The sequence below is a fragment of the Meleagris gallopavo genome, chromosome Z (genome assembly GCF_000146605.3).
Source record: "Meleagris gallopavo isolate NT-WF06-2002-E0010 breed Aviagen turkey brand Nicholas breeding stock chromosome Z, Turkey_5.1, whole genome shotgun sequence".
NCBI classification, from domain to species: Eukaryota; Metazoa; Chordata; class Aves; order Galliformes; family Phasianidae; genus Meleagris; species Meleagris gallopavo.
In genome coordinates, this window is record NC_015041.2 from 31258793 (window position 1) to 31274910 (window position 16118).

A 16118-nucleotide genomic window follows, 5' to 3' on the forward strand; every position below is an offset into this window, starting at 1 on the left:
GGTGAGGGGTCTGGAGCACAAGTCTTATGAGGAGCAGCTGAGGGAGTTGGGATTGTTTAGTCTGGAGAAGAGGAGGCTCAGGGTTTGGCCTCTTTTCCCAGGCAACGAACAGGACCTGGGGACACGGCCACAAGTTGTATCAGAAGAGCTTTAGGTTAGACATGAAGAAAAACTTTTTCTCTCGGAGGGTGGTCAGGCACTGGAATGGCTGCTCAAAGAAGTGGTGGAGTCACCGTCCCTGAAAGTGTTCAAGAGGAACCTGGACGAGGAGCTGCGAGGTACGGTTTAGTAGCTTGTGGTAGCAGTGGTAATGAGAAGACGGTTGGACTAAATGATCTTATAGGTAGTTTTCAATCTTGTGATTCTAAGAAAAAAGTTCTTTATTTTCTTTTATTGCCCTATTCTCTGCTATGCCCTATCTTACATATCAGTGCTGAGAAGGACAGATGTTGATGCTAACCCCAGTTCACTACTCTGGAGAGTAGACAGTTTGCTGTCACTTTTGGTGCAGTAAGAAGGCTGTTCATTTAAATTCTCCCAGATCCAAGGCCAGGTATTAGAGAAATCTATGCACTCACATTAACAAAGAAACACCTGGAGAACCATGTAACTACATGCTAATCTCCTTTTTTGCATGTTATTCTGCACTCTGTACATTTCCATACCATTAGGGAGTGGGTCTTCTCAGCACGTACTTACAGACATCGCAAATACACTGTAGTTCCTCTCTTATCTTGTTTACTCGAACTCTATACAGTGCTTCCAAAACAACCCTAAACTAAATACTCAGTGTGCAAAAATCCATGAAAGTCATACATATCAAGTTAACACACACCTAAACATCTGGAAAAACAGCTTTTCTTCTAAATTGCTGCTGCAGAGTACCATCTTAGCTTGCATATCATCTTAGCTTTTGTAGACCACAGGCTCCTAATCCATGTCCCAAGGGGGTAAAAATAAACAACAGATATTCCCAAAATTTCACAGCAGGCTCAACAGAGTATCAATGCAGCACTTCCCATGCCATTGGTGTTGACCCTATCCATTTTTATAGCAAGTTTTATTATATTTAATGTTTGCTCAAACTTGATTCCTGGGATGTAAACGGTTATATTAGGATCTCAGCTTTCATCTCTGTGTATTCCAGTTTCAGTGAAAAGATGTAGGGAAAAAGTATAAAAAGCTTTGTTATGCCCTAAAAAATTCTCAAGCGCATAGAACAAATAAAAGCCATGTAAATGGCTTGCTCTGTGCTAACATTATCATACATTTGTGTTGTGCTTTCACAAAAGTTCATGTGTATTATACATATGCAGAACTACACCATGATGATTGTCTAAAAACAAAAACAAAAAAAACACACAGGCCAGACTGCTCTCTTTTCACTGGCCTTACACTAAACTTTCAAAAGTACGTGCCAATTTTCCCAAAGAAAACAACTGTAATCTTGATGGTTCCGCATTTAAAAAAAGAAAAAAAAGAAAAAAAGAGGAAAAGTCATAAGAGCCTCAGTTAGATCTAACAAGACAAAGTTAAACTATTTCAGCTGGTAACTAACAGGTGTTGGATTTCATAGTAATTATATGGAACCATTTCTCTGGATCACAACATAATAGATGTAAGCAGATAAAGCAATTTAAAAGTAATGAAGTCCATACCATGGAGATTTCACATGATCATGAGTAAAACAACACATTTTATTTATATCATTTTTGCTACAATCATCTCAGCCCCTAAAACTGCCATGATTTTGCAGTCCCAGCCATTTATGCCAGAAAAGAATTAAGATAATAAAATATTGGCACTCTACACACTTCAATAAAATCCTTACTTGCTGTGGACTAATGGGAGAATAGAATTTTCTGGGGCTGAAATACAGAAAAGAAGGTCCCAGTAAAAAAAAAAAAAAACTGTTTAAGCAAATGATTGGGTTAATCTACATGACTAGTCTACACTTCAGGAGATGCAGTTAGTACAGTCACATACTGAAGACTAAATCAGTAGCCTAATATGATGACATTCCCATGTTTTGTATGTCATAATATGATAGTTTCTAAAATTGAAAAAAAAAATGTAATACCCATGACTTTGCCTTAAAAATGTAAAATTTCCCACATTTTGCAAGACTGTAGTTGTAACATGGATTTTTTAGCCATATCTATATAATTTCTCTTCTGTGTTTAATTTCTAAATCCTTACTACTTTTGTAAATCATTCCAAACACACCATTCCAAACACACATAGCAACAAAATCTCAATATCCCACCTTGCTGCCATGATTGAATTATTGCCTGTTGATTTCGCTGCCTCCTTATCCTGCAGTGATTCATCCCATCACATAGAAAGCAGTTTAATACCTTCTACAAGTGAAGCAAAAATATTTTTCCCTTTCTGACTACAGCTAATAAAACAGGCTCAGTAGAATCTTTTGAGTTGGAAGGGGCACTTGAATATTATCTGTTCCACCTCCCCAGCAATGAACTGGGACATCTACAGCTAGATCAGGTACTCAGAGCCCCATCCAACTTGGCCTTGAGTGTCTCTGGGGACAGGAGACAGAACATCCACCATATGTTTGGGCAACCTGTTCCAGTGCCTCACCACTCATACTGTAAAAATCTGCTTCTGTATGTCCAACCTAAACCTCCCTTCTTTTAGTTATGAAACCATTTCCTATTTCACAAAAATCTGATTCCGAACCTTGCTTCAGTACTGTTACAGTGAAGGATAAAATAATAAAGTGTATCTGAAAATGGTATAATGCCTCCACTTTTCAAATAGCCAAAAGTTTCTGTTTGGAAACAGATGTCAGGCAATTAATTTACTAAGATTTCCCTGTTTTTCCTCACTATTTGACTGTATTCTTCCTCCATATTCCTCCTCTACTCCTCTACTCTCACTCTGGAAGATGTCTTATTTACACCAAAAATTCCCAGAAAAATGTATACCATTGGGAACATATTCCCTGACTAAAGATTCTTAACAGTTAAAAACCTTTCAAAACCCTTAAACATTTTCTAACATGTTTACAACTATTGACTTTTTGAAGGTTAATAGCCTGGCTGAGCAGATGGTAAAACTGAATCGAAGGACATACTCTGCCAGGTATCAAGTTGTCTCCAAACAGAGTTGTTCAGAGACTTTACTTTTTCCCTATATTTTCCTTGGTCCCACTGTCCCAAATACTGACAGATTTTCTGAAGGGGCTCTGGGCAGGCTAGCCTTAAGACCAGGGAAAGCAGTCAGTCCAAATTCCGCAGTGGCTAAAGGTGCCCACCACTGTGGAGGTTGTTCTCTTCCTCCATCCCACGTGCTGACCTTGGTGCTTTTTCTTAACTCTAGATGGAAGATGGGGTTTGCCCTGTTCAAGCCTGGCACTTACCCCCTACAGCAGTTGAACAGTGCCATACTACTATAGACACTGATGGCTTCTGCCTACCATCTGTCTAGCCTTTCTGCAAGGAGAACAGATCATCTCAAGCCACTATTTATCTCCGAGTACAGTCTGGAAGAAAATATCTTGGACTGTACAATATTTTATCTGCTAACACCTACCTCTGATTGCAGTAACTACATTAGTTAACTACAAGAAAACATCATGTGGAGCTATCTTCAACTACCATGAAGCTAAACTGTGTTATCTGAAAAAGATCTTTCTTTGGCTCCCAGCCCTGGTTAATAGCAGGATTTTTCAGCTAACAAGGGCCTGGAGGTTTTAAAAAACAAAAGACATTTTCCAGATATTCTTGCACATATGTAATAGTTAAATTAACAAATCTGACTCCAGATCTAAAGTGGCATTTTATGGATTACTTTAAAAAGGTGCTCATGTTGCAACTTTAAGACTGCTTAAAAACATGCAAGCAGTTAATTAAATACAACCTATAGTCTATAACATCACTGCTATATATTCATTGTTCGGTAAGTGACTTGCTAAGGAGTTCGTATTTTGCTAAAGGCAAATGGTTTGGCTGAAGTATTCTGCTTAAAAATGAAAACACCTCACTCTTGAGCTGTCACAATTTGCTAGCATGCATTTCTTCTTGGGTTGTATTCCGATAGACTTAGGCATTCCAAAAAACCCCTACTACTAATTACAATGTTATGATTGCAGGAAGAAAAACACTCATCATGCACAAAATAATTAGGCTGGAGACAAAAATTCATAAAACAGCTGTGTGTCTGTGTGCCTTCAAACTCTGCCTTCACACATAGTGAACTTTGAGAGTTTCAGATCACTGCAATTGCAGATGAGTGAGTAAATCAGCCACAATGACCAGCAGATCAGCATACACAATCTGTTTGATCTTCTTGATGCCACCGTGTTGTTGCAGTAAGAGAGAGAGCTTTGCACTACTTTTGCTCCCTACAAAGCCTATAAAAATTAGTACAGAAAGTATCAAAGCACCTCTTCTGCAACCACTGCACCATTCAGAAGAGATAGCTGTCTTCCAGCTCCTTGAAAGACACCTCCCTTGGATCTAAAGCTTTGTATTTCCCTATTTCACAAAGCTTACAGTTTACATAAATATTATGAGAACATCACCATATTTCATGGTCAGAGCACAAAAACAAGGTCATGTCTTCATTTCTATTTTTTTAATCATACTGCTGCACTGTCCCGTGCAGAAAGCAAACAGGAAGCGTACTTCAACTAAAACATCCTGTTACTGAATTTAAAAGCATGATCTTTAGAGTTTTCTACCGGAGCTGTGCTAATATTCCTACACCTCAATAAAAACTATAAAACTATGAGAAGCTGCAGCCGCCACAAGGCCTCCTCTCAGCCTGCCCTGCTCAGGGCTGAGCACACCTAAGAACTGCTCCTCATAAGTCCTGCCCTCTAGTCCTTCCACCATCTTTGTGTATCTTCTTTGGATGCTACTAGTTTTATACCTTATATTGTGGTGCCTAGAACTGTGCACAGTGCTGGAGGTAAAGCTACAAGCTATACCAGTGCTGCAGAGCAGAGCAGAGCAGAAAAATCCTCTCTCTTAAATGTCTAGCTGTGTTTGATACACCCCTAGATACGGTACTTTCACTAAATTTCATGTGCTTGGCAATTACCTAGTCCTCCAGTTGCCAAGTTCTCCCTGCAAGGCCTTCCCACACCTGATGAAGTCCACAATTACTCATAATTTAGTATCCTCTGCAAGCTTACTTAGTATGTGTTTGAGTCCTGAATCCAGATAAAAACATTAAAGAGGACTGGCCAAAAAATAGAGTCCTGCCAAAGATGGCAACACACATTAACAATTAAATTAAATAATCTGCACGCTGCTATGCAGCACACACTTCTGCAACATCTGCATTTGTAAGATTCCAGTTATACTGCAGTTGCTTTTCTTAATTCTTTCCTGTTTGAAGAATACTGAAGATCTTATGTAGAAATGTATTTGCCTTTACATGGGTACCTGAGTAAATATGAAGTATAAAATCAAACTCGGTTCTGATTGGCTGGCTACATCAAGGGTAGGTGGTGAGTCATAGGGTATTCCCATGACTCATAAAAAGCTAAATATTCTATTTTAAAGACATTTAAATATAATTTATACTGAGGCTGTTAAGTATGAACGTTTTCAGGTTTAAAGGGAACATCATAAAAACAACTTCAACAGTACTGTAGAGAGGGGCCTATTATTTTACATACCTTCCAAACTGTATAGCATTTGCATGACTTAACTGTTCGTGCATTAAATTGCCAATTTAGAAACACAATAGAGACGTGAGATCTCTCCCAGCTCCATGTTTCTATGAAGAACCTAACCATTGCTACATCCTCACAGCCTGTTCCAGAGAGTGCAAGTACAGCTATGAATCTGAAGGCAGTAATGGAGGCACAAAAATATAATAAAATCAGAGAACTGTTGAATAAGCTAAATTAGTCAGATTTTCTCTCCATCCTGCTTACTGCCTCAAGCCTTAAGCAAAATGAAGACACCAAACAGGCTTTCTTCTTCCAACTCCCTTCCTTCTCTACTCATCTATCTATAAAAGATGCTCCTAAAGCTGAACCCTGCCAGGAGAATGATTTAAATCCTAATCATCAAAAGAATATTGTGCTTGAAACAGATGAACAGATGGAAGAAATATTTTCAGGAAACAAACTTCCATTAAAAAAAAATCTTTCTTGTTGAGTAACTTTGGATGGATTCCCCCCTTTCAAGGAACTCTTTGTCCATTAAACTGGCATCATTTACAGAACTGCCCTTTTTAGCAGAAAAATAACAAACAATACTATATTACTGCAGTCTTTTCCCAAATTCACTGAATTATCTAATGTCTGAGTGTAAAATCTTAGCATGTGAGATATAAGTATTTAAACCAACTCCCTTCAATCTAAAAAAAAAAAAAAAAAGCATGAAATTAAAAAGGAACAAGATCAAAAGAACAATACTAGTTATTGCCATTTCCCCTATGCTCATTGGTCATAATGCTGACATTTATAAATTACGTACACTTGATTTGGAAATACAATTCAAACATAATATGCGTAAGTTTAAACAGCCAGTAGTCAACACCCTTCAATTGGAACAATTTGCCAGTAAAAAGGAGAAGAGAAATGAAAATACAAATATGGCACACAATCCCACAGAGAAGAAACACTTCATACACAGGAAAAGAAACAAAACAGCTCTTACTTCAGATTTAGAAGACATGTTTTCTTCCACGTCAGAATCATTGGGGTCTATAATATCATCAGATGGTGGCAGAGTAGACGCCTTCTTTTCCAGTGTATCACTTTCAATTTTGACTCTCCCCATCTTAAGCTGAGACCTGTCCTTTGTTTGTTTTTTGTCAGCTGAACATGTAAGAATTAGTGATGGAGCATTAGAAAAGCTTTTAAATAATGACTCTGGCGCACTTTTTTTTCTCTTTTTTGCAGAAGGTTCATCAGAATCCAGAACGGAGGGCCTTTTTGTAGGAGTCTTCTTTTCTTGCTGCTGTCCACCCGTAATGGTAAGGATGGAGGTGTTTTCAGATTTTGGCTCCTTGGACATGGATTTGGGTTCCTTGAAGGCCATCTTAGGAACCATTTTTTCATCTTTTAGTGGTTTATTTTCTTTGGGTTTCTTAGAGGATTCTTTGGAAGATTTGTTTTGTTCCCTGGAAGGTTCTTTGAAGGCACTTTTTTGTTCTTTTGAGTCTTTAGAAGTTTTTTCCTTGTGCTCCTTTGTTAACTTGTGGGGCTTCAAAAAACTGTTACTACTGCCGCTACTGCTATTTATGTTCAGAATCTTAGTTGGGTCCTGCAAAAAGGAGATACAAAACTTTAAATTAAAAAAAAAAAAAAAAGATATACACCACAGACACAAGATTCATGTCAGAAACTTTAAACTGCAGGGTGAAAAAAAGAAACAGTAAATGACCATATAAGAATTGATAGAGAAACTATTACAAAGTTGTGGAGCAGGAGCAGTTATTTTGGCATTTGCAAGACAAAGGTTAGTTTTTATCTCTTAAGAATCAGATATGGCCTTCTAGAAACATTTTAAGGTGAACATAAAGATTAGTTAACATTTCCTAAACTATGACCATTAAATTTCAGGAAAAAAAATCACAACAAAAGGATTATCATATGAATCACATACAGTTAACAGAAGTATTTCAGAACCAGTGTAAAACGTGTCATCCTACTGACATTTCAGGCGGAGCTTGAGTACCATACCGTGATCCCCTCATCAACTTTAGCTAGAGCCTATCCTTTATACAGGCTGTGGATCCAGCCTGGCTGTGTCAGATATGATTTGACATGCAACATCTCACTAGTAAATGTTGTTTAACAGAAAGCCTCTACTAAGAAGGTTTTCCTTCTTTGTATTTACTGTTGTTTATATTGAGCATTTCATTGCATTTTTTAAATTCAGTAGTTATACAATGAGATGGATCTCTGAGAGGGTGACAACTCAAAGGTCCTATAAGACCGAGAAAAAGAAAAAACTTAAATGTTGGGCAGAAACATAACTGACCATGCGAATTTTGACAAAAGAATCATCCCTAACTGACTGAAGAGATGTAGACAAAAAGAGGATTGTCTCAAAAGTAAAGTACAGTGCACTATGGATTAATTCTAAAAGCATCTCTAATGCTTGCTAAATGTCTGGAGAGCCCATACCTAGTTCTAGAAAGTAAAAATGTTCTACCAGTTACCTACAACACAAACATGGTGGGAAAAAAATCAACCTAGAAAATAAGAGTGAATGGAAACACTATTTTTTTTTTTTTCTCATGTAGATCTGTTTTAAATGTTGGGAGAAAAAACTAATTTAAAAAACTGAAAACTGAATAATTGCAAAATAGTTTGAGGAAAAACTTCTGCAGCATAACCTAAATTTTTTATCACAAATGAACAGAATGATCTGTGATTAGCAAGCCAAAACAAAGACTCTTTGGCAAGCTTACACTGCCAAGCTACTTCTAGCAACAAGTCAATTTTGAAATTTCCATATATGTATACACTAACACAAATACTAATATCTGCTAATATCCTGTACTAATGAAAGATAAATCACAATGAAACACAAAGTTTTAAATACAAGTCACTACATTTCTAAACAATAAACAAGATTCTGGTGACATCTGAACATATGAATGTGAGGCACTTCCTTGTTTCCCAGGCCAGTAATTAAAAACAGAAATCCCATTTCCATCCCTGAATCTTCTAATACTACAACAACTACAACAGGCAATTAGTATTCCATCTGGGAAAAGAAGAAAATACTTGTAGTTGTTCAAAAACTAGTAAAGCAATACTTCACCTAGCACCGATTCTCACTTACATTCCTTTTCTGCATTATTTTGATGTGGCTAGCAGTAAGTTTACACTAAAGAAATGTTCTTACCTATTGATATCACTGGATTATGTCACGATCTAAAAAATACCTAGAGAGACCTTTCTTCTCAAGTTATTTCCCAGGAAAAACCTTATTGGCTCAAATATTTGCTATCCAACTAAGTCTCACCTTTGGCCCATGAGATGCTTTCTTCTTCACTTCAGAAAAAGATAGGGAGTTACTAGGAAGGTTGGGGAGATGAAGGCTCTGCCCTGAAGAGAACGACGTGCCATCTGTCATAACCATAATCTGTTACAAGAGGGAAAGCATGTTAAGTCAGTTACTACCAACAGTCTGAACTAAGTAACCCGCAAATCAATATGGAAACAAAATTCATACAGCAAACAGTATTCTTGTTTCTTTTCAACAAGGAATGAGTTAATAAAACCATTTGGCCATCCACTATTGAATGAATAAATCATATCCTTCAATTTCCATACAACTACAATGCACCCTCAGAAAACTGCAAAACTTCCTCTAATACAGTTTTTTATATGGCATTGTGTACTTAGGCTTCTTTCCCTTGTCCAAAGCAATGTCTGGCAGAACACTTGAATGTCTGTCCTATCTGCTCTAGAAAGATCTGCAAGCTACTGATGTCCCATACAGAAATACAGAAATGTGTATATGTCTTTGCTCTCCACTAAAGCAATACAATAGAAGATTGTTAGGCAAGGGTGGCAAGGTTGTGGTGGCAGGGGTGACCTCAGAAAAGAGATCCATAGTGGACAGAGTGAGTTCCATTTAGCTCCAACAACCTCACAGCAGGACACAGCTGAATGCCAAAGCAAAGCTGGTTATGCCTCCAGGAAAAGATTTAAGGCTGAAATGGAAAAAATCAAATGGTAAGAAACTGCAGTGCAAATACCCAAGTTGGAGAGGAAGCAAGGACAGAAAATGCTCCAGGTGTCAGAGAAGATATTTATCTGCAGCCTGCGGAGAGAATCATTCCAGAGATGTTCATACATAGCCCAGAGAAGACTACATACCAGTTCAGATGGATATACCTAGAAGGGCTAAATCGCATGGAGAGTCCACACTAGAACAGTTCTTGAACTGTGGTCTGCGGATAGAACCCACACCAAACCAGGGCAAAAACTTAGAAGAGGAAGGAGCAAGAGAACTGTTAAGTTCTCTCTTGTACTGCTCATGGAGAAGGAGGAGAAAGAGGTGTCAAGAATGAAGAAGTAATGTGGATCACGAGAAGGAGAGAGAAAGGAAAAGGTGTTATGATGTTCAGTTTTTAACTTCAAGCTTCTCCTTTACCTAGTGTGCAGTAAATTGGAAGGCTGGTGACCAAACATTTTTGCTGTAGCGGGGGTCTAACTGCCTGTCTTGATTTCAAGGGTTCCTAAGTACAAACCAATAAACCTCAGGGACCAGAGAGAATTCAGCCAATCGTAGAAAAGTGCCCTATGGTTAGCACATTCAGTAGCAAACTAGGGTATAGATATATATGCTTCATATTTTAACTCTCCAGTCAATACAAGTCAAGAGGGGCTATTATTTACTATCCACTGCTTTTTCAAGCCAGAATTTCAATTTCTTTGCTTATTCATTTATTTATTAAACATAAGCTCAAAATAAATCTTTTTGCAGTCAACATTATTCAAAAGATGTTGTAATAGCCTAGAGAATATTAAGGGACATGTCTAGGTAATAAGTATTACTTATTTTTTTTTGCCTGTAACTTCAGCATATGTCAACACTGCAACTACAATTCTGGGAAGGATAATGCAGGCAACTTAAGTCAAAACTTCCTTTTCCATAGGTTCATGTAATAAAAAAAAAATATTTTTAACAATTATTAATGTATTCAGCAAATGTTGTGAAGTAACATTCCACACACATAAATTTAATCCCGTTTCCCTTTTTCATTTCTCAGATTGGTAAACGAGAGCATATGAGACAGAAATTCAAAGATCAACAAGGCAGAAAACAGTAGCATCCATCTTGCAGTCAAAAGAAAGTCAACTGCAACTAGCTATAGTGAATCACAGTAAGAGAACTCTTTTGGCCTTGTAAATACTATATAACCTCAACTTACCTAGGGTTTTGGCTGAATTCAGCACAGCTGAACAGAAGGAAGGGCAGAATAACAAATAGTAATAAGAAAAGTGTAGCATATAAAAATATATTGTGGTTTAAGCGAGCAGGTAGCCAAGCATCACACAGCCATTTGCTCACTCTTGTACAGTGGAACAAGGGAGAGAATGGAAACAAAAGAAAAAAAAAAGAGGTAGAAAGATTGAGATAAAAACAGTTTAATAGGACAGAAATAAAAGGGAAAATTAAATAGATAAGAATAACACAAAAAACAAGTAACGTACAATGCAATCGTTCATCACTTGTTGACTGAAGACCAGCCAGTGTCCAAGCAGTGCAATCTTCCTTGGCCAACTCCCCCTGTTTATAGTTCAATATGATGCCATTTGTTATGGGACACCTCTTTGACCAGTTCGGGTCATGATTCGGTTTTTGTCTCCTTCCAGCTCCTCACACCCACCCCCTCAGTCTCCTCGCTGGCATGAGAGTATGAGAAGCTGAAACGCCCTTGGCTCTGTGCTGCACTGTTCAGTGTGTTTTCTCCTAAATCCAAATCACAGCATCAAACTAGCCACTATAAAGAAAATTATCTGTTCCAGCTGACGTCAGGACAATACCATAAGCCTGTACAGAAGATAATGATAGAGACAAATTCATTTTCTCTATCTTCTTTAACAAAATCAATTAAGTGGATCGTTAAATGAGACTGTTCTCTCTTAAATTGAACTTAATGAAATGTTTTAAATCCACCAACTTCATCACAGAGAATACCACTTGCATTAAAACTAATTAATCTTTCAGCAAAAGCAGATACAAGATTACCCATTATTACAGAGTTTAAACAAATATTTTGTTCAAACAAGCAGTTCTGTTCACTCACTCCTGCAAGAAAATGATACATAGTTATGTTGTGCAGAAGCAAAGTCTGGAAGATGAGGTTTTGTCCTATCTTCACAAATAAAAGCAAAGAAACAAAAAACGCTGATAAGGATCTTTCTCCCATAGTTGGAAGCTGCCATTTTCTCCCTAAATACAGAATTCCGACTCACTAGAGTAAGTTGAAATTCAGCAATTGCACAAATTTTCTTTTTAAAGTTATGAAACATTTCAGTTTTGAAATATTTATGTATTTTGTATTTGTATTATTTGTATAATACACACTCTTTAAAAGCTGACATTTAAAAAAAATAGATGAACTTCTCAGACAACTCAGTTTCTAGACAAATATTAAAGTATTATTTGGATCATTAACAGCCTCAGCATGCAGATTATATATTTAGAAAGAGGATGGCTCTCTAAAGGGAAATCTACAGGGCTTGGTCATTAGTATCATCTGAGCTACAGCAAATCTGTCATAGTTCTACACATACGGTTTTTTGAAAACAAAACCTGGACACTCCAAATGGCAAGCCATAAAAATTTCAGATTATTAACTCCTGTAGCCTGCTGGTTCATTATAAATCCCACCAAAAAGAAAAAAAAAAAAAAAGGCAAAGGCAGTTGTAGATTCAAACTTTTATTTTATGTGATTAATGTGTGTGATAAAGCAGAAACCAGTTTGTCATTCCAGATCAGCTCTGTAAAAATGACAAAACACCAAGGAAGTCTTCTACGAGTTTCATTTCTTCGGTCCTGTGATAAAATACACACTTCTATCTTCCAAACTGATCACTGTCAGAAGATTTGTTCCTGATTAAAATCTCCTAAATCAGAGAGAGTCACTGGTCTTCTCCCTCCCGAAAAATAAAGTAAACATTAACAACTTTACAACTCTTCTAAAATGTTAGTGAACAAAACATCAAAAAAGAGCAAAAAGCCTGCAGAAACATATATATTTTTAAGTGAAATGCATTCCCTCTGTAGCTAAACTTAGGAAAGAGATACATACATCCAGTTTAAACACTACCAGTGAAATAAATGAGCTGTCAGAATTGCAGCAGCTCCTACAGTAGGTTACTGTTCATATGTTTGTACGTACGTATGTAGCTACGTTAAGCCAAACCTACACAAAAGGAGCAAAAGATGAGAGCATGTAATAGCAAGATAACTGCATCAAGAATGCAAGGTCATCAAAAGAAATGAAGTCTCCATTACATCCACTCTATTTAGAGGTTTTTTTTTTACTCAGTTCCTTCTTTCTGCACTGCCAGTTCAGAACAGCAGAGAAGAATTTACTCTAGAAGGGCACCATAGCCAATGCTTAGGGTAGGAATCCAAGAGGAGCCAGAGCTGGTGCTGCCATGCTCTACAATTAGTTTGGAGACATAAGACAGCAAAAGCATTAATTTCTCTTCTCAATTGTTGCACAAGTTACTGCTCTGCTTTGTACAGATCATCAGCTCATTAGGATCACATCTGATTCCACAAACTGGTGGGATCAGATACCAGTAAGGGTGTTAGTGAAAAAAGGTGAGATGATAGAGATAAGAACCTAGCTTTAAATGAGTAAGTTAAACAGCCATGTAATGACACCATGAATTTATCGTTACATAAAGCATGAAGTTCTAGTTTTAACCTTGCTATTGCCTCAGAGATTTAGCTTAATACTGACTATACTCAAGCAGAGCAAAAGTCTAGCTAAACTCACAGCATGTCTTTGATGTGCTCAACAGGAACAGTTTAGGAAATACACAAATACAGGACAAATTGCAGTGTTATTCCTTTCTCTAACACTTTTCCCAGTGTTATTCCTACCTCCTTTCAGGATTCCTTTCAGTAAATACTAGTGCACAGAATTTCTCCACCAGAGGCTGAATCCATACTTATTTTTAACAGCGTCATGGTAGTTCATTATACAAACTGTTATGCCCTCCATCTCATTGCTTTATATTTATTCATATTTATTTCCTGGATCTGAAATGAGTGGCAGCAAGTTCCACTACTTAATCATGCATCTTCAAAAACAAACAAACAAACAACAACAAAAAAAACCCAAATTCATAGCATGTTTTGGAGTGCAAGGGATATTTAAAGACCATCCAAATTCCAACTCCATTGCCATGGGCAGCACTGCCACCCACCAGATCAGGCTGCCCATGGTCCCATCCAACCTGGCCGTGAATGTCTCCAAACATGGCGCATCCACTGCTTCTCTGGGCAGCCTGTGCCAGTGTCTCATCACCCTCTGAGCAAACAGTTTCCTCACATCTATAAGATGGAACACTCAGAAATTAAAGTGGGAAAAGAGGAAGGAGAGGGGGGTCGCATTATGAAAATGTTTCTCCTCCCAAATAACAGCTACAAATGTCAAGGTCCTGGATGTGGCTAAACATCACTTGCTAGTAAGAAGTAGGAAATAACTGTTTTCTCTCTGTCCTTTCTTCCACACATACATTACTCCTGCCCAACTAACAGAACTGAAGTGACTGTTATCTGTGGTTGGTCTTGTGCATGCGGGGAAAGCAACAGCTGTTGTGTATCTTGATTTTCAGCAGAGCTTTGTGCAAACTGCCACAGCCTTCGTAGATCAGATCTATGAGATATGGACTGAATAAAAAGAAGATGAGGTGTGGAAAATTGGCTGGACTGCTGAACTCAAAGGGTACTGCTAACATGTGAAGGCCAGTGACTACTGGTATTCCTCAACTCAGTCAACACTTGATTCAAAACTCTGTAATGTTTTCATTAATGACCCACAGGGAACTCTCAGCAAGCTCACAGATGATATACAGGTAATTATTTTTCACGGAGGCCCCTGCACTCTCCAGAAGAGCATGAGAGTTAGAATGGAAGATCTTCAAGGGAGAGAACAAAAAATACTAATTAGCTATTTCATAACACACATAGAAGGTCAGAAGGTGACACCAACTCCCAAGAAAATCAGGCTCAAATCTAGTGTACATGGAGAGGTGACAGCTCCACATCAGAGGATAAAAAAGACCAACAGCAGTACTGTTTAATGAAACAACTGCTAGACATGACTGAGCAAAAAGAGAAAACATATCCACAGATGTTATTCCCTGTCCTGCCCCATTGTCTGCTCCAGTGTCATCAAAGACAGTTAATGGACAGCTTATTAATAATACAAGTCAGAGTTGAAATGAGACAAATTCCACCTCACCGTGAAAGGCTTTTTATTATTATTATTTTACACTCTAACTGAGCGGTTTCCTACACTACCATTAGTAAGCCATTCCATACAAAAGTTTTAGCTTAAGTTAGGAAGAGAGAACTTCAAAAATTAAGTTCAACAAGATCTCATGCTAATAATGCATCCAAGAAAAAAATTATCAAAACAAGGCAATACTAAATCTTACTGGAGTATACAAATATCACATTAACATTGTGCTGCTATCGTCTAGTAGAGTAACTCCCACTACATAACAGCAAACGTACAAGAGAGACAAGCTGTCTTTTACGTTCATTGGCCTCACAAGCAGACAGAAGATGGCATTATGTATTTATTTTTAAACATTCTTCTTGACAGTCCAATGCTAGAGAATGATTATATTATTTTTTCCTATGTACAACTGTATGTTATGAAACACTATATATGTAATTATTCAAACTGATCTGCTGGCAATACTTTCTGGCTTCTAGTTCAAAAAGCCTTGACTAGCCTGCAGATATTGAGTTTGTAACTAACATCTTTGCCCAATAGTTGCTTCCCAGACAAAGGCAAAATGTATTCTTACCCTCCCCCAAAAAAACCCACCACCAACACCAACAACAAAACAAACAAACAAAGCCAGTAGGTTTTGAGTAGGAATGATCCTATCTTATTCATACACCTGAAGTGACCAGTCTCCATAATACTCGATCTGCAGGCATCCTCTAAACCTATTCTAATTTACTTCTCAGAAAACTGAATGCTACGGAAAGAAGGGTTGTCATGCATTTTATTTATGTAGTTTCATGTGCCACTGAACAACATAACAACTGTGCTCTACCAATTAACTCTACATAATCACAGAATTAGAGAACAGTTCACGCTGGAGAGGACCTCAAAAGATCATCAGGTCCAACCTTCTATGGGGAAAGGGAGCCTAGATAAAATTATCTAGCAGCCTGTTCAATCATGTCCCTGAGTGGGTTGTTCCAGTGTTACACAGTGATTGTTCTCACTGTAAAAAGGTTATATCAAGACAAAACTTCTCCCATTGCAACTTGTACCTTGTCTTCTCCATGTCGCTCGTGGAGAGAGAGACCTAAGTATTCTTTGTTGCCACCTTTGAAAAGGCTTCCAAGCATTCTATAGTAAGAAGAGCTACATTCTTCAGTCTTTTCTCATTAGACAGG

General features: G+C 37.6%; 1 protein-coding gene across 1 annotated transcript in view; it reads right to left on the reverse strand.

The window, feature by feature from the left end:
• Nucleotides 1-6509: 6509 nt before the first annotated feature.
• LOC100540510 (protein AF-9) overlaps nt 6510-16118 on the reverse strand; it is a 33653-nt gene continuing 24044 nt past the window's right edge. The window contains exons 4-5 of the mRNA XM_031557292.1: nt 8964-9083; nt 6510-7250 (exon numbers count right to left, since the gene is read on the reverse strand). Of these exons, the coding sequence (XP_031413152.1) occupies nt 6525-7250; nt 8964-9083 (846 nt within the window). The 3' untranslated portion in view covers nt 6510-6524. The remainder of the gene's footprint in view (nt 7251-8963; nt 9084-16118) is intronic.